This window comes from Natrix helvetica (genome assembly GCF_964273705.1).
Source record: "Natrix helvetica genome assembly, chromosome: 2".
In the NCBI taxonomy this organism is placed as follows: Eukaryota; Metazoa; Chordata; class Lepidosauria; order Squamata; family Natricidae; genus Natrix; species Natrix helvetica.
Window position 1 is genome coordinate 224,005,182 of NC_138552.1, and position 18,787 is coordinate 224,023,968.

At 38.9% G+C, this 18,787-nt stretch overlaps 1 protein-coding gene across 2 annotated transcripts in view; it reads right to left on the reverse strand.

Moving 5' to 3' along the window:
- Positions 1 to 17,538, reverse strand: part of ADSS2 (adenylosuccinate synthase 2) — a 40,561-nt gene extending 23,023 nt beyond the window's left edge. For both annotated transcript variants that reach the window (XM_081941722.1, XM_081941721.1), the window contains exon 1: positions 17,184 to 17,538. In XM_081941722.1, the coding sequence (XP_081797848.1) occupies positions 17,184 to 17,522 (339 nt within the window). In that variant the 5' untranslated portion in view covers positions 17,523 to 17,538. The remainder of the gene's footprint in view (positions 1 to 17,183) is intronic.
- Between the last annotated feature and the right edge of the window lie 1,249 nt (positions 17,539 to 18,787).

The following is an 18,787-nucleotide window of genomic DNA, read 5'->3' on the forward strand; positions in this document are numbered from 1 at the left end:
GCATTCATTGAGGACATCTGCCGGGCTGCTACGTGGTCAGGCCCGTCGCCGTTTGTCAAGCATTATAGACTGGACACCTTTGCCTCGGCTGAGGCAGCCTTTGGGAGAAGAGTTCTGCAGAGGGTTGTGGCTAGCCCCGTGCCCGTGAACAGTTCTTCCCTCCCTGGGGGATCATAGCTTTGGCATGTCCCGTGCTTGGACACTCCAAGCAGCGCCTAGGAGAATGACCGTTGGCTTACCTGAATGGTCTTTCTCTAGGCGCTGCGGGAGTGTCCAACCCCACCCTATCAGGGGTCGCGGGTAGGTTTCTCCTTTGGACTTGGACTATCGTATTGACAGTTCCTTTGGACCACTCCTTCGTTTTTAAAACTGAGCCTCTGAGGGGAGCAAGAGGCGGAGCTACAAGAATTCGAACTCAGTCCTTGGACAGCAAGCTGATGTTAACCCCCGTGCTTGGACACTCCCGCAGCGCCTAGAGAAAGACCATTCAGGTAAGCCAACGGTCATTTCCAGGCTATGAGGGCTACTAAACAGCCTACTCCCTAACCGTTTTGGGTTCCTAACCGAGGGCAGAAATGTGAAAAGTTCCCTTCCAAATCAATGAGGTGCTAGGGTTTACTAAGAAAGGTTCCATGGTCTTGATGGGATACATGTATTGTTGAATTGTTGTAATTCTTGCTTAACGACCATTCAATCAACAACGGTTTGAAATTATGATGTTGAAAAAAGGGACTTATGACCCATGCTTAAAGTTTACAGTCATTGCAGCGTCTCTGCAGTTAGGCGAGAGAGATCTGGGCTCTTGGCAAACTTTCACACTTAAAATGAGTTTCAAAGCACCCTGTGATCATAGGATCACATTTAAAATCTTCCCTGCCAGCAGCTTCCATAAGAAAGTCAATGAGGGAAGGGCACAAGCCATTTGCTGTCAGGACCCCTTCTGGCTCTGGGAGGGAAGGAGGCTAACTGAAAAAAGGTCCATCAGCATCCATTTTGGGACAAACAGTTTTCAGCAGCTTGTCTGGGAGTGGAAGATTGTCTGCCTCCAGATTGGTTTCACCCCACATGAGATGGAGTCCCTCTGGCCAGCAGCCATGTTACTGTCAAAGAGTGTTGCATGAAGTGCTTGCAGCAAGGGACATTTGGAGCCAGGCTGGCAACAAATGCTTCTTGCAACAAATCCCCAGTGCCAAAATCCCACTTGGCATGGACTTTTCCTGCTAGTTGTCTTTCAAAATGGAAGGACTGCCTGTCAGATTGATTTTGCCCCTCATTGATCCTCACACAGCCATTCTGTGCACAGAGAGGAAGAAAACTCCCGTACTGGACTGGAGAAAAAAAGTTCAGATCACAAAGATCCAAGCTTCTGTTTTCTAGCTCAAAGTTGCCATTTCCTTCTGCCCATAGAAGAAAGCTGCCTGAACCTTCGTAGGCAGCAATTTTGCCTAACCTGCATAATTGCTTAACAATCGCAAGTGAGAGACCTGGGACTGTCGTCATTGAGCTAGGTGGCCATGTGGGTGCCTCGTTTAATTGTTACAACAACTTACAATCAAAATTCAAGGCTCAATTATGATCCTAATTCAAGGAGTATTTGTAAGTAATAACTTCAGAATGGCCATTGAAATTCTCCAAGAAAGCCAAGAAAGAAGGCTTATAACTATGGTAGCATTGAATATTTGACAGTGTACTAAAAATGTCTAAAGTCAACTTTTCAATGCAGTATTGTTTATTGGGATATTTATAAAAATAGACCACATTATCTCTGACATGCTTTAATACCACACGTAATTCAGAAAGTCTCTTTCTTGTCCTCTGTCTATACTTTATCTGAGAATCTCATTAATTCATTTTATATTTTCTCTTCCATTCATCCAAAATAAAGTATTTAATTCCAACATGGAACTCAGAAGTATTCCTCTGAGTATTCCCCACTGGACATGTTGTGCTATCCAAAACAAAAAACAAAAAAAACCCAGAGTGTAAATACCCCTCTATACACACACAAAACAGTTGTCCACTATTATCTAAAGATGGAGATAATCCTCCATTAGAGCTACGTGCTTTGTGAAACCTCTTGGGGTGTGACAAACTGAAAAATGAGAAATTAAAAATTACGTTGAAAGATGAGAATTGTGATTTCATCTGATCTACCAGGAACACACCTTTACATTTCACCTAGATGAATCTAGGTGAAATGTTAATATACTGTATATTTCTAGCCCATGTAAGATATGCCATACGGTAAATAAATAATACATTTCCTGTAACTTTTAATTGCCTCAGAATCTCTCATGAATCAGAAGAAAACCAAACAAAGTTGCTCCATATTCTTTTAATTGCATACTATTTGAGCAATTTTCCATTTGACCACTTACAGTCTCAGGAAACAGAATCAAAGTGTTACACAGCTAAAATTTTGAGCATTTGTGGGAGGGGCGGGAGACTCTTGTTATCCTTATTATTTTCTGTCCATGGCCTCTCAATTAATACCTTCAAATCAAGGTATTTTCACTTTCACACAAATCTTGTTAGCACCTATCATATCTGTTGTTTGTAACTACAGATATGAGCTAAGATTTCACAGATGGATGTGTCAAGATATAGGGATGCGGACTTCCGGTTCCGGCGGCTACGGCGACGGGCAAGGACTTTGCCCGCTCCCGCTCTTCGGTGGGCTTCCCCCGTCTTCGGGGGGGCACAGGACGCCCCGAAGAGGCGCCCTGCCGAAGGAGCGGCTCGCGGAAGGCTCTGGCACCGGCGGCGGCTGGTGGGGGCTTTTCCGCTTTGCTCCAGGCACCGGGGAGCAGTTTTGGAGGACGCGCCTGCGTCTCGCCCCATGCCGATCGGAGAATGCAAAACTGAAGGAAGCAGCGGCGGTGCGGTGAGATGCTTCCTCTCTTCATCCCCTTACTTTTGAATTGATAGACTTTTCAGTAATTTTAAAAGTTAACCTTTCGGATTTACTCTTTGAGGAGCGGCTAGAGGGGAGGGGGATTCCCCCCCCCTTGGACAAGCGGCTTGTTAAAATTCTGCTCTCGCCCCCAGGGGAAGGAGGAGAGGGGAGAGCCAACTAACGATGCCTCACCGCAGTAAAAGTGCTTTTCATGGGACTTAGATCCAGAACTTATTGATGACCTGAGAACTTTTTGAACTTTTAAAATTTTTTCTATGCCTCTGAGCCCAAAGCTGGCAGGGCAAGATGGCACACTTCCGTTGTCTTCATGAACTGTGAAACCTGACTCCACCTTTAAAATTCAGGCTTCCGGTCTTTGTCTCCGAGTCACCCAGAGGAATCTCTTGTGGATTGTTATTTCCTGAACTCTTTGGAGAAAAAACTTTCATCTATTGCTAGAGTGACTAAAGAAACTCCCACCTGTTTGGATCCTCTGCCTTCTGGACTCGCCTGCCTGCTCTACTTCTCCAGCTGCCCAGTTTCTACACTGACTGATCTCTTTGTTTTATAAACCATGTCTCCAAAAAGACCACCTCCTGGAAAACCTGGCTTTGCCACTTCTGCTCCAACATCTGCAACATCCAGTCCAGCCACACAGTCAAAGATAACAGAACTGATGCAACCTAAGACTACAGAGATGGACCTTCAACAAATGCTTCAACAAATTTTACAGGGCCAGGAGGAAATCAAGAAACAGCTAAGGGAAATGAAAGATGAAATTAAAGAGAATCAAGTTCAAATTTATAAGAACTCACAGAGACTGGACCTTGTGGAGGGTGGGGTGGCGGAGGCGAGAGGGGGGGTAGAGGCTTTACAGAAGGGAAACAAAGAACTTGATATCCAACAAATGAAAACAGAGTTTGAGAGAATGTCCTTTTATCTTAGATTTCAAAATGTAATAGAAGCAGATGGGGAAAACATAAGGGACATTATGACTAATATTCTAGCTGAATACATACACAAAGATAAACAGCAGATGGAATGGGAGATAGATCTGGTCTATAGAGTGAATTCAGCATATGCCAGAACACACAATGTACCCAGGGAGGTTCATATTAAATTCCTTAGGAAAAGCACAAGAGATGAAATTCTGGGTGTACAAAGGGGGCAAACACTGACATACCATGACAGGGAGATAACCATTCTGAAGCAGATTCCCAAAAAAATTAGGGAGAAAAGGAAAAACTATTCGCAATTGGCGAATAAACTATACCAGAAGGGGGTGTGGTTTAGATGGTTGATGCCTGAAGGTATGCTGATATTCTGGGAAGAGACAAGAATCAGAATCAACACACCCATAGAGGCACAGGCCTTTATGGAAAAAAATAAAGCGAACCTAGAAAAAACAGAAGATACCACAATGGTCACACAGGACACGGGAGGGGCCGGAGCTCTGCCAGCGGGGGGGTGAAGGGGCAACACCAAGAAAGCTCAGATCACAAAAATGAATAAGAAAACCACAATGTTATAAACAGACCGAAAGTAATAATGAAATTATATCTAGACTATATATCATAACTATATAAACTGATTGAAAATTATTTTTTCTAGAATTAATATGCTGATTTTTTATGATTATGTATTAATGTTTGATATTTAGATGTAACCTATGAGTTTGGAGGGAGAGGGCGTCTGCCACACTTGCAACTGCCAAAATTTGTAACATTCCACTTACCCTTTTCCTTATAAATGTTTTAAAAAACCAATAAAACTTTTTGGAAAAAAAAAAGATATAGGGATGCACTTTTTTCATTTAACAAATGAAACTGATACCACACTCATTTTTCATTCAAATATAAGAATTTTTGACACTCGTTGGGACTAATTTGAGGCTTAATGTATGTGATAGGTTGATCCAAATGATAATTCTACCCCCGCATCCCATGCTCATGCTCCATCAAATTCCGATGGTTAGTGTTGTGTTTGGATGCAGAATCTTTAAGTTTTCATTCATTGGGTTTGATATAAAAGACGAACACAGCTACCACTCTGAAGAAATGTCAAATCTGTTCCTCTGTTGTTTATTTTAGCACAGACATAAAATACTGTTCAGGTAACATAAACCAGTGAAGAACTCAGAATGTAAACAGTGACAAGCAGCTCTTCTCTCTATAAGAGTCTAAACGCCTGTGAATGCCCTCATATGTACAGTACAGCATTGTGTGTAAAGCTTTCCTTGTTACAAGTACAAACACAGATAATCAACATTAGAGTATGATTTACAGAGCAAAGAATCTATTTATTACTGCCTATATGGTTGAGTCATATAGATTTGTGCCATATTGTTTTATATTAGGCCTTTCTTTACAATATCATTTTTCTATTTATGGTCTATTCAACTAAGTGACAGTTACCTTGCTTTTCAGAATTTGCTGCTGAACACAACTAAGTCTGAAACTTAGGTTGCTGAGGTAACATCTATAGTCCATCTCCTTTCCCATTATTGCTTTTTTTAGATATCGAAACATAATAGCACTACTTTTCATTTTATTGGTAAAGGATGAGGATTCCAAGAGCAAACATGAGAATTCTGAGAGTAATATCCAAAAGTAATTATCTATAACCAACAGACCTTAAAACAAGGTGACCAAATGTCCTCCTTTTGTAAGTTCTGTCCTCCCTCGAAAAGTGTCCTCCTACATTCCTCCTTTTCTATATTTGAAGACTAATCTGTTGCGTGTTATGTGACGTATTTGTATTTGAAATGACAATTCGTCAAGGCTCGGTATAGTGCGGTATAAGACGCGATTATGAGACGCATGTGCTCCGCACGGCAGACCTTGAGAAAGAGCGCCGTGCGCAAGTGGCTTTGTTCACTTCTTACTGAAACACGACACGGCATATACACACGCAGTAGACTCACGGCATGTCGGCAATTGAATAACTCACGGTAATTATTTCTTTCTCAGTGAATATTCAATTATACAGAGGTAAGTACAATTCACGTTTTATTAATTCATTATCTATTTAATAATTTCCAAATATGTATAATTTTATTTACAAATTTATACAACCCCATTGTCAACAGAAGTGTAAAATAATTTAAATTTAAATTTTAGTGAAGTTTATTCGCTTATGTTATTAAAGTTTCAGTTGTAATAATTAATTTTATTTATTCATAATGTGCTTGCATTGTTCGTGTAGCTTTATATTTTATTTTAAATTTTAAATTTCATTTAGGGATGGAAAAATCAAAAAAGAGGAAATGCCATTTCAACGATCAATTGAAAAAGGAATTTCCATTCCTCATATCAAAGAAAGATGCCATTATTTTCTGCAATATTTGCAGAGAAGAATTTTGTATTGCAGTTGGGGGCAGAGCAGCTATAACGAAACACTTGTCTACCAACAAACATAAGCAATCATTAGATGGATCAGCTTCCAGTCGTAAAGTAACAGTCGTGAAGTTTTTTTAAAACTTCAAATTATTCTGAAGATGAAAAACAGTTAGCTGCAATGGAGGGAACATTTGCATTTCATACCATAATTCACCATCAAAGTTTTCATAGTATGGATTGTACAACTAAATTATTGAAAAAGTTTCACAATGCTAAATTTTCATGCGCCAGGACAAAATGCGAGGCTATTATTAAATCAGTGTTTTAAAATTACTGTGATAAAATACAGTAGACTTGAAAATTGCAGCATTTGTAACGGTTTTATCTGATGCATCAAATCATAATGAAATCAAATTGTATCCAATACTAGTAAGATATTTTAATGTTACCAAGGGGATTCAAGTAAAAAATTTGAACTTAGAATCCATTGAGGGTGAAACTGCTGAAATTTTGTCAAACCATCTATATAGAGTAATAAATGAAAACAATTTGAACACAGCGTCATGTGCCATGCCAATTGATGTAGAAGTAATAATAACTACAATTTATTTGTATTTTAGTCATTCGTGTGGCTATTTTAAAACAATTTTGTGAAGCGAATGTTGAATACAAAAAACTTTTAGGATATTCAAAAGTTAGATGGCTTGCTCTAACACCTGCTGCAGAGCGTGTTCTACAATTATTTGAGCCTCTCCATATTTTCTAAGTTTAGACAAGTGTCCTAAAATCCTGGAATCGTTTTTCAATAATGAAATATCTGACATATTAATGTATTTTGTACATAATCAAGCATCTATTTTTCACAAAACGATTCAAAAGATTGAAGGTGAACACATTTAGTCGATTTGAAGATAAATTTCTTCCTTTAATTATAAAAAGAAAATTGTCAGACTTAGAGGAATCAAATCCGGGCATAATGGAAAAGTTTATCAAAGAAGTGCAGAATTTTTACCAAACATGTTTTCAATATATCAAAGAATGGTCTGAAACAAATATCACGGGAAATAACAGTTTTCAATTGTGTTTTTTGACTTCATCGCAAGTATATTGGACAGATATTGAATCTTGTGTTGAGTTTTTATCTAAAGAAATGCCAGATATTAAAATAGATGACAATTGTCTCTTTGAAAAAATTAGAAGACTGAATGTATATTTAAATTCTGAAAAATTAATACAATGGGAAAATCAACATGTTGAAATTGATAAAAGATGGGTGGATATTTTCAGCCATTTAAAAAATGAACACATTCCATGTGAAAATTTATTTATACTTGTTCAATTTACGTTGTGCTGCCCTGGAACTAATGCAGCAGTTGAAAGAGTTTTTTCAATTGCCAATGATTTTTGGACAAGTGAGAAATCGAGATTGAATGTTGATACTCTAGCTGCAGCACCTGCCATAAAATTCAATATGAAGGATATTTCTTGTTCAGATATTTCCAATATATTGTTAGAAGATGATACACTGACAAAAATGTTAATTCAATGGAAAAGTACTCATTTAAATAATAATTAACAGGCATGTAAGCATAATTACAATATAAAATGTTACAAATGTTTTTATTATGCATATATCATATTTTAGTGTATTATTGTTGCAATGAATAAAATATTTCTTTTATTTACGATATTTTTTTCCCAATCTATTTGTCCTCCTTTTCATTGTAAAAAAGTTGGTCACCTTACTTAAAAGTGACAAAATGTTTACTAGCTTAAAGTTCTATATGTGTAAACATGTTACAATATGAATTTCTTTGCTGTGTACTTATCTGATACCAACATCCAGGAATTTCACTAATAAATGGTCAAAAAACATGCTTAGGTTTTGAGTAATAGAAAATACTTACCAGTACATTGCATGATCAAAAACAGATTCCTCAAATCTTATTTATTTATTTCTTAGATTTTTAGACCGCCCCTCTCCCAAAAAGGGACTCCCAAAAATCATCAGGGATGTGTCCTGTTTACTTTTAATTTCATATTCTATAGCTTTACCTTGCCCTTGCATTTATATTCAAACTCTTCCTTACCCAACCAACTAACTAATCTTGGTTGATTAAGGGAACTAAGCAGAATCAAATTTGGTTAATTTTAGGATAGAGGTTCACCAGGAAGTAATTTGTTTGTAGGCTAGGATGGAAAGTAGAAATAAAAATTCTGAAAATGTGGCAATAGCAAACAATTTCCATGCTGTTTTTCTCTCAAGATTATACAGTAATGACAATAAACTCACTCAGACTCAGTTTTGATTTAACAAAGACTTCCCCTGAATCTGATTACTTCCTCTTTGCCCAGAATACTCTTATCACCTCAAATTCAGTATTTAGTGACCTTCTCTTTCTTTTTTTATAGAAAGATAAATTAACATTCAGGTTTGTTGATGTATTTATCTTGCTAATAGCAAGTAAAAGAAAATGTAATTAGTTCTTACTGATTATATTCATGACCCAGAGATATCCACAGGATAGCAAAAAGATAAAAGCAGACTTGCACAGTTGTGGCAAACTCCCACAGCGTTTGTATGTACAACATGAAGTGGCAGGCACATCCAAAAGGTATGGAGCTTACGACACAACAGCATGCCACTCTTTTCATCATTTTGACAAAACTCAGCAAAATCCTGAAAACCTCCATGCTTTCAACTACGTTTATTTTCATGAAACATTAAAATCTTGAATACATATATAATTGATTTAAATTAAATATCTGGTTTATTATTATTGATTCATTTTCACTGACTATAACTCCCCAAAATATTACATGCATATGAAAATATCTCCATGTTTATTATTCTAGCTAATTCCTTAAGACAAAGGAATTAACTATTAAGAGCTGCAAATAAATAATAAGCAATTTGTCTGAAGTCTCAGTGGAGCCACTGGTATAATGAAAGCAACAAAACACATGACATTAAACTTCTTTTTAGTAACAGTCTAATCTAGCCATCTCTCTGAAGAATGCAAGCTAGCTAAAACTACATTGACATTCCATATTGTACTTCTGAAAGGACATTTCAATTTTTAGTATCAGTTTCACATTAATAACATACAAAGAGGAAAGAGTGCACTCTACACATATTAAATGTGTTTAATTTAGAATAGAATAACAGAGTTGAAAGGGACCTTGGAGGTCTTCTAGTCCAACGTCCTGCTCAGGCAAGAAACCCTTGCCTACATCATTTCAGACAAATGGTTGCCCAATCTCTTCTTAAAAACTTCCAATGTTGAAGAATTCACAACTTCTGGAAGCAAGTTGTTCCACTGGTTAATTGTTCTGTCAAAAATTTCTTAGTTCTAGGTTGCTTCTCTCATTGATTAGTTTCCATCCATTGCTTTATAAACTATAACTCTAAATTATAAAATTAAAATATATCAAGTTTGTTTTTGTTCTAATCTTGTCCATTTTCTGAATGTACTAACCAAATGTAATGTAAAGGTCAGTTGACACCACTACAAGAATAAACTGTACCCCTGATTTGGACATCCTGAAAAGGGTCAATATTTTATATATTAAACCAAGGGTCTCCCAACCCCCAGTCCATGGACTGGCACCGATTCACAGCACACCAGCAATCGGCCCACGCAAACAAGCGAAGCCCCATCAGCAGAGTAGAGGCAGCATGCAAAACCATCACCCCTCCGGTCCACAGAAAAACCTTTCTCTATGAAACCAGTCCCTGGTGCCCAGAAGGTTGGGGGCAACTGTATTTAAAACTATAAATTAGAAATTTAAAATATTAAACTCCACTATAAATTTAGTTATACCTTGTTAATTCTTTAAAAAAATCAAACTAGAAAACTTTTAATTACAATTTCTCCACTAAATGTGACCTCAATGGCATATCACAAAATGTATGTCTAACATATGATACTAATACTGATCTTGCAGATAGAAATCCTAACATGCACAGAATCCCCAAGTTTTTATTGTGGATTAGCAAAAAAAGAGAACAAATGATGATATCACTGCAATAATAGCTTGATTCACATGGATCAGAAAGATGTTCAGACAACATCCCCAAATTCTTTTCCCTGTCAAGTTCATATACTTATATGCAATCAGTTTAACCTAATCAGGAGACTTTAAAATGATCAACAGTCAAATATATCAAATCTAAAGAAATACAACCATGAGAACAAGCCACTCTCTCATTGCAACTACTGCATACACATTTGTAAGCCACAAGAGATACTCCAATTACAAATATATCAAGACAGTAAATCTCTGGAATCTAGAACAAAACTCTCATAATCGTAATCAGTTCTTAGGAATGCAATTAAATAAAGGCAATCTTTGACTAGATGCCGCTATCACATTAAATTTAATATGCCATTTTAATAAGAACAAAATCTTGTGGTAAAGCTTTGCTTTATGACTGCAGTGGCAGAACCATTTAAAAAAAATCTTGTTGGCTCAGATTGCTAGACCTGAAGGAGATGACCACTCGTTGATAGTTCTAAAATATCCAGTTTCATCAGCATGCACAACTGTTTCATAAATATGCTTCAAAGGAAAATGATCTCGTAATCTCAGAGGTTAACACTTTAGAACAGAAAATAAGTTCATTATTGGCATGCTGTATTGTAAAGTGCAAAGTCCCTGTCTGTTTACATAGAAATACATATTTTCCCTGTATTCATTAGGGCTCATTTCTAAATAACATTCTGGATTCCAGCCTAAATTAGCAGTATATAATTCTTATGAAGTAAGAAATAATAAAAAGCTTTTCAGGGAAAGCATATAATAAAGTTTCCAATATCATTAGAAGAGGAGTTATCAGCAGAGTGGCATAAAATTATTTGAATAACTAAAGGCAAATAAAGGATAAAATGTCATCATTATTTTACTTGTGATAGCAGTTTCTTATACAATGTGTTTGGAATTACAAAACCAAGTTTTATGAAAGGAAAAAAGTACAGTACAGTATTAATATATTATCCAACAGGCAAAAATTGATGCCCAAGATAACTATGGTAAATTTCTAACAAAGATTCAAAGAGTCCTTGAGTAACATTGCTTGAAACACCATTTTATAACAGGAGAGTAGATTAGGGAGAGCTGTTCTAAAAAATAAGTACACACACAGACATACACACACACCTGATACAAAATAAACTCCACAAGATTGTAGCCATGGCATGTTATTTCCTGCTCAAATTTGTTGCAAAGAATTTGACTAAGAGGATAGGCATTTCAATTTTGCTTCCTAACCTTTAACAAATCATATTTACATCATTCAGAGGACATACTATCACAAAGTAGCTGGAATTGAAAAAGACAAATAATCTTGTAAAATGTTGCTTTGAATAACACATTATTTTTGGAAAAGAAATATACCATATTTTTCAGAGTATAAGACGCACCCAGGTTTTGAAGAGGCACATTTTTTTAAAAAGTAGGTAGGTAGATAGAGGGATAGAGAGGGAGAGAAAGAGAGAGAAATACAGTAGGTAGGTAGGGAGAGAGAGAAAGTAGTTAGGTAGGTAGGGAGATAAAGGGATAGAGAGAGAAATAAAGAGAGAAAGAAATACAGTAGATAGGTGGGGGGGAGAAATACAGTAGGTAGGTAGGGAGAGAGAGAGTGTAAGTAGGTAGGTAGAGGGATAGGGAGAGAGAGAAATAGAGAGAGATAGAGAAATACAGTAGATAGGTAGGGAGAGAGAAATACAGTAGGTAGGTAGGGAGAGAGAGAGAGTATGTAGATAGGTAGGTAGGACAGAGATAAGAGAGAGAGAGAAAGAGAAATACAGTAGATAGGTAGGGAGAGAAAGAGAGAGTAGGTAGGTTGTGTAGAGGGATAGAGAGAGAAAAATAGAGAGAAATACAGTAGATAGGTAGGGGGAGAGTGAGTAGGTAGGTTGGTATATAGCTAGATAGAGGGGGGGAGAGAAAAATACAGTAGGTAGGGAGGGAGAGAGAGAGTAGGTAAGTAGGTAGATGTTTCCAGGTATATTTATCCATGTGCTGGAGAAGGAAATATCTGACAACTTGTAGCACCTAAAACTTTGTTTCTGCTGGGACAGCACTTTACCAATGTAATTCTCATCAACCACACTAAACAGCTTTCCGAAATGGGGGGGGGAGTTTTTGCACTCTGCAAACCTCCCCAAAATGGCCCATTTTTCACAAAAAGGGGCCTGTTTTTTTCAAAATAAAAGGCATGAATAGCCTTGGGGGCAGCTTGTAGAGTGTTCCTCGTGGGGTGGGGGGCCAAAAATGAGCAAAAAATGGCCCATTTTTTGTGAAAACGGGCCTTTTTTGTCAAAACATTGCATGCATAGCCTTATGGAGGCTTATAAAGTGCTGCTGGGGGCTGAGGGGGCAAAAACGGCCCATTTTTCAATCATTTCTGCCTTCCCCAGCCCCCAGGAGATCTCTGAAAGCTTCCATAAGACTATGCACGGCCATTTTGGTGAAGGGGCGGGGCTTCAGGAGACAAAAAATGCTGTATTCGGTGTATAAAACACACCCAGATTTTCAGCCTCTTTTTAGAGGAAAAAAGGTCCGTCTTATACTCCGAAAAATACGGTAATCTTCTCTAATTTCCAAGTTCTTTAAGTTCCATGTTCAAATCAGCTGTAGATTCAGAAATCATTTTAAAACATGCGACCCTGGCTGATATCAGAGGCTAAGCAGGCTTAATTTTGATTAATATTTGCATGGCAGAATGGCTGTGAATCTGACAGTTATAGGCTAGATTGAGAAGTTGAAAAAAAAACATGAGAAAGCAAGAACAAAGTACTTCTCATTCTCATTTTCCCTCTCTCCCTCTCTCCCTCACACACACACACACACTTGTACTCACACAGTTTTTTATTACAAGATTTTATTGTAAAACCCTTTGAAATGCAGTTGTCTAGAAAGGGCTATATAAATATATTTAGTATGTAATATATACATTTTATAAATTTATAAAATATAATTTGTTCCTATTCTATCTTTTATCCATAGTGTATTACTGGGTTGATCAATCAAATCCTGTTGTTGAAATATTTACTCTGTTACAATACTTTTTTTCCAATATTTGCCCTTCAATTTTCTTAGTGCTATTCGATACTTCTTTTGGAATTATTTAATCAATTGCTGATTGATGAAAGTAATTTTGCTATGGGAAGGCCAATCTTTTACTATTGAGTTATTGTGGACAATTTCTATTCAAGACTACAGTTTTCGTATAGAATATATATTCACAAAGAGCCTGTATTGGAATTAGGAGACAGAGTAAAAGGAGCTACCAAATAAGAAACATCATAGCCCACAACTGGATAGTGGGTGGGGCAAGAACCCAGAATAGCTCCTCCCTAATTTCTCAGACGGTAAAGAAGATGGGGGAGATGTAATTTCAGATTTGCAAAAATTCAGTCAGTGTAGCTCTATAATAAAATATAATTAGCTCATCTGATCGTGTTTCCGCCCCAACAAGACCAATGTGAAGAGATAGGCATTTAAAAAGCATCTTAAAGATGTTGTGGTAGACATCTAACAAAGAGCAGGATCTCCCAAATGATCTTAATGATTAACCAAGTCTGCAACAATCCCAAGTTATTTAGTGATGTATATATTATTTTTAAAAAACCTTGAACTTGGTTCAATAGCTAATTAGAAGTCAGTGCATTTGCTTCAAATTATGTGTAACATGACTACAATATAGACAAGTGTCCCATCCAACAACTTAACTACAACTGCATTCCAAACAGCTACAATTTGATCAAATGGAAACTCTGCATTCAGCATAATAATCCAAATGCAAGGGTACTGATGTATAAACATTAGCCTAGGCTGCCTCTGCCCAAGTTGCTATAACAACAATTACTACCCTAACCAAAGCTGATGACAGGCAATCTCTGGCTGCACAGGCCACCTAGGCTTCCAATGATAATGACTTCAAACACAAGCACCAAACTACTTATCACTTTCTGAAGAAGTGCAACCCCATTTAGAATTCATAAATTCACCCACATGAGCTATCCATGTTGTCAAGATTCAAACTGTTTACTTCACATCCCACCCCATCACTTATCCTGTTTCAGAACACATATAGTCTCTCCTGTATAAGGAAGGAAAGAAGGGAACTGAGTATCATTGCCATATTGATTACACTTACCCCCTGAACTCTTGACAACCATCTCTAGCAGCTTCATTATAGATGTTAAATAATAGTGGGGACAAACCAGTGATTTACAACACATTATAGATTGTTGCCAGAATGCAGATAGTTGCCAAATAACTGCTCTCTGAGATATCCCTGCAAGTAGTAGTAGATTATTTTTAGTGCAGTCTGTGTAATTTACAGAGAACAGCATAACAGATGGGATGGTTATTAAGAGACCAAGCAAGATCAATAACATAACACTCCCTCTGACTCTGCCCTGCAGGAAGTACACCACTTGGCTTGGCTGATTCTACCTCAAACCATGTCTGAACCTATATCAAGGCTCCTCAAGAACATCTATAGCTGCACAAATACAGTACTACCTTTTCAAATAGTGTAATTTCCTCAAAAAAATGAAGAGGGGGGTGGGAATTTATTCTCAGGATAGCAAAAAAAACAACCTCTGGTCCCAGATGGGCATATAGAGGAATGGGCAGATCAATGCTGCCTTCATCAGTCCATCATGCATACATCTGTAATGCATACAATTAAGTCAAAATGATCAGAAGTCAACACAGCATATGGTAGACCAGACACATTCTTAGATTTCAAAAACTGAAAATCTCACATTTCAATCTTATAAACAAAAAGTACTGGACACTTTGTAGTTTGTATGCAATGTACTGAAACCAACATTCCAATCAATATCATTTATCCTTAAAGCATTTCACAAATTTGTCCCATGCCAAGATTCCTGAACTAGATTCATTATTATAATTGCCTTCTTTCCTTTTCTGCATTAACACAAAAAACTCAAAAAACAGGTCTGGAAGCTTCTCTTATCTTTTGAGATGTCTTTCAAGAGAAGTGCTAAAAAACTCTTACATGAACCAATAGCTAAGTCCATTGTTTAAATGTAATTACCTGCTTGATCTTGATGCTGTAAACAAGAAAAGACTAATTCAAACTGATCCTTTGGGTTTCTGATCTTTGTTTCTATTACCAAAATGTCCATAGTTTTCAGTGCTACAATTCTGTAAAGTTACAGGAGAATTTTATTTCAGTTATACTGCCAAATATCCATAAAGTAAATCACTCCAACAAAACAAACTTTGGTGTTCCTAAAAAAAGCCAGTGTGCCTTGCTTTTGTTTCTTCTTTAAAAACAAACAAAAAAGGGTGCCAAGGTTTTGTCCTAAGATATACAAAGCAAACAATGATGTTTACTCTGCTTTTAAAATTAATCTAGATATTGTAGGGAGTCTAGTTTTCAACTTCTAAGAATGAGACAAATAAGTTTAGGGAAGAGGATGAGGCATCAGGGTAGAAACCAGGAGACCAGGAGTTCTAGTCCTGCCTTAGGCACAAAGCCAGCTGGGGTTAGTCACTCTCTCTCAGCCCCTAGGAAGGAAGCAAGGACAAACCATTTCCAGAAAACCTTGCCAAAAAAACTACAGGGACTAGTCCAAGCATCACCAGAAGTCAACTCTGACTCAAAGGCCTGCACAAACGCAAACACCTGTGCACACATAAACAAACAAAAAGCACAAAACTACTATTTCATGGCATTACTTATGACTGAGCAACCTTTTCCTAGTCTCAGCCTGTTTGAAATAAACAGATGACAGCTTAGACACAGAACATTCCCAGTAGTTGCATAGACTTTCAGGTATTTATAACAGACTGTTTTATCATTTTTGAAGACTGGAGAACCCGGAGAAGATAAAATTACAAATTTCTTGGGCAGAGGTGGATTTAGCTTTGAATATAGTTTAGTCTAGAAGCAAATTCTATTGAAAATTGTAATTCCATTTGATGATCTATATGCATGGACTAACTCAATTCCTGCAAAATATCTAACCACAGACTACATTTTAAAGATTAATCTTGATGGATTGCACCTCTGCTCTTATATCACTTCCACAGCACCTCAGTGTACCTAACTGATAATAATAACATCAGAAAGATCACAAATAGGGAGGTGTGGGATCTCGGTATATTTTCACACCTGAAAAAAAAAAGAAGTGTCGGATCCCTAGTTGCCTGTTCAGATGGGAGGGAAACCTGCTGCTTTCTATATAACCGACGCACAACGAGAACGGCACCCAAATATTCATTCTTTGTACATTGGCGAGTTTAGGATGGGAGCGAGACGAGGGCAGATCCCCGGCAACGGGCGAGCAAAGGCCTCCGCCGTCACCATCGCTCTCCTTAACTCCTTCCTCCGTTTGGTCCCGCAAAGGCTTTTCTGCCTCGCCCAAATCGCGCGCCTACTGCACTGCAGGAACAAGGGACAACGGACTCCGGCGGGCGGCAAAGCCATCCCCTAAACCTCCCCAGGCGAGAAATGGCCGTAAGGGGCTCGCCGAGAGGAAGAAGCCGAAAGAGGAAGAGGTTGCCGCGATCCCGGTCCCGTCATAAAGCAGCGTCGTCGGGGGGGCTGGGAAAAACGGCAACTCGCGCGCGGCATCTCCTGCACGGGAAAACCTCCGGGTAGCGGAAGATTGCGGCGACCCGGCACTAGCGCGATCTGGGTAAACGTAGCCGGGAAGTCTCCGTTGTTGAGAAAAGCGGGGCTGGCGGAGGATAAGCAAGCCCGAGGGGCGGGCAAGAGATGAAGGGGCGCAATTAATCGACCCAGCGCTCGGCAGCCTCGCTCAAAATTTAAGGCGGGAAAGGTTCCAAAGGTGCCTCTGGACCCCGCCGTTGCCGCCTTTGTCTTGTGCCGGCAAAGGCTTCGCCTCCAGTAGGCTCAAGGTGACAACCCACCCACCTCTTCCGCCCATCGGGGTTCTCACCTGGCACCTGCAGACGATGTCCGCGTCCTGCGCGAGAAGATCCACCACTTTCCCCTTCCCTTCGTCGCCCCATTGTGCTCCCAGAACTACAGTGACTAGGTTGCCGGGATGCCGAGCGGCGCTCCCTCCATTAGGGATGGCGGCGGCGGCGGCGGACGCGGAGCCGCTTTCAGACATGGCTCCCGCAGGCGACTGTTCCCTCCTCGTTTGCAAGACACATGCGAGGAGGAAAAGAGGAAACGGCTCGGCCGGTGAAGGCGCCTTCTTCCCCGCCTTCTCATACAGAAGGTACACCGTTGCCGCATCCGACAACTGCGCTCCCCGCCGCCTATTGGTCATTCCTCGATAGCCCTCTTATACGCGGGCTCAAGAGACCCGCCTCCTCATCTGCATAACCTGAAAAGGATGCCGCTTCATGCCCATATATAGAAGAAGGGACTACGCTGCCCAGAGTGCTCCTGGGCTAACGCCGCCGCGGGTCATCCTGGGAAGCGTAGTTGCTGTTCGCAGCGCCCGACCGTGGAAAGGAGCGAGCTGGATGGGGCTACTGAGAAGGGGTTGCACCATTTGAGGAAACCTGCTCTAGGGTAGCAAAAAAAACGAGTAGTTTGGTAGCATCTTTCCAAATTCGTTATCCCTTTCATCAGATGCAACACTCGGCTGATGAGTGATTCTGTTGGGAAGGGAGGACAGGGTTGCTTGTGTGGATAAAGGTTCGGTATCAGAAAAATTACAAATTCCTTATCGGTTAACGAATATGTTGTGAGTTCTATTCAAGACTTATTTTTTCTCTGAATTCTGTAATAGAGTGCCATAGGAAGTTGAAATGTAATTACTTTGTTCTTGTTCTGAGTACTGATGCCAGATTTCTGTTCATGAGTTCTTTTGTGCAAAATTTATCCTAGAGAGAATCTCAAAGGGCACTGCTGGTATATACTAGTGCGTATCTCATTGGAGAAAAAGCATATGGCTGCATTCTACTGCATTCTCTCAAATGGACCCTTTCGGTGGGGGTGGGGAATAAGACTTTAAGAGCACCATAATTTGTTAATAACAATATGGAGGTGTTAATAGCTCCCTTTTTGAGCTAACTTGTTGCTGTTTAGTTGAGCAAGCTGGGAGCTAAGAAGCGCTTAATTGATGACTATCCAATAAGGGCCTCTTGGTGAACTCTACAGCTTTGAATCTACATGAAGAACATAGCAATAGCACTTAGACTTATATACCACTTCACAGAGCTTTACAGCACACTCTGAGTGGTTTACAGAGCTAAACCATAAAAGACACAGTTTACTAATAGCACTAGCTTGATTCACATGACATGTAAAGCCACATTTTGGCTTAATAAACTGTTTAAAAGTAATACTTGTCAGCTACCTTTTACAGTCATATGATCACTCTCCCTTTTTGGTGAATTCCACATACTTTTACTACTTAAAGCAAAGGTGCCAATGTCCTTTGGTTTTCAGATCTTGTTGAACTTGATTTCTTATCAGACATATCATCATTGAGGTAGAATGGGACTTGAAATTAAACCGTATGGAGAGCTATATATTGCCTGGGATCCTGAAAGTGCAAGAGGCTCCATTACCTGCACTGTTAAT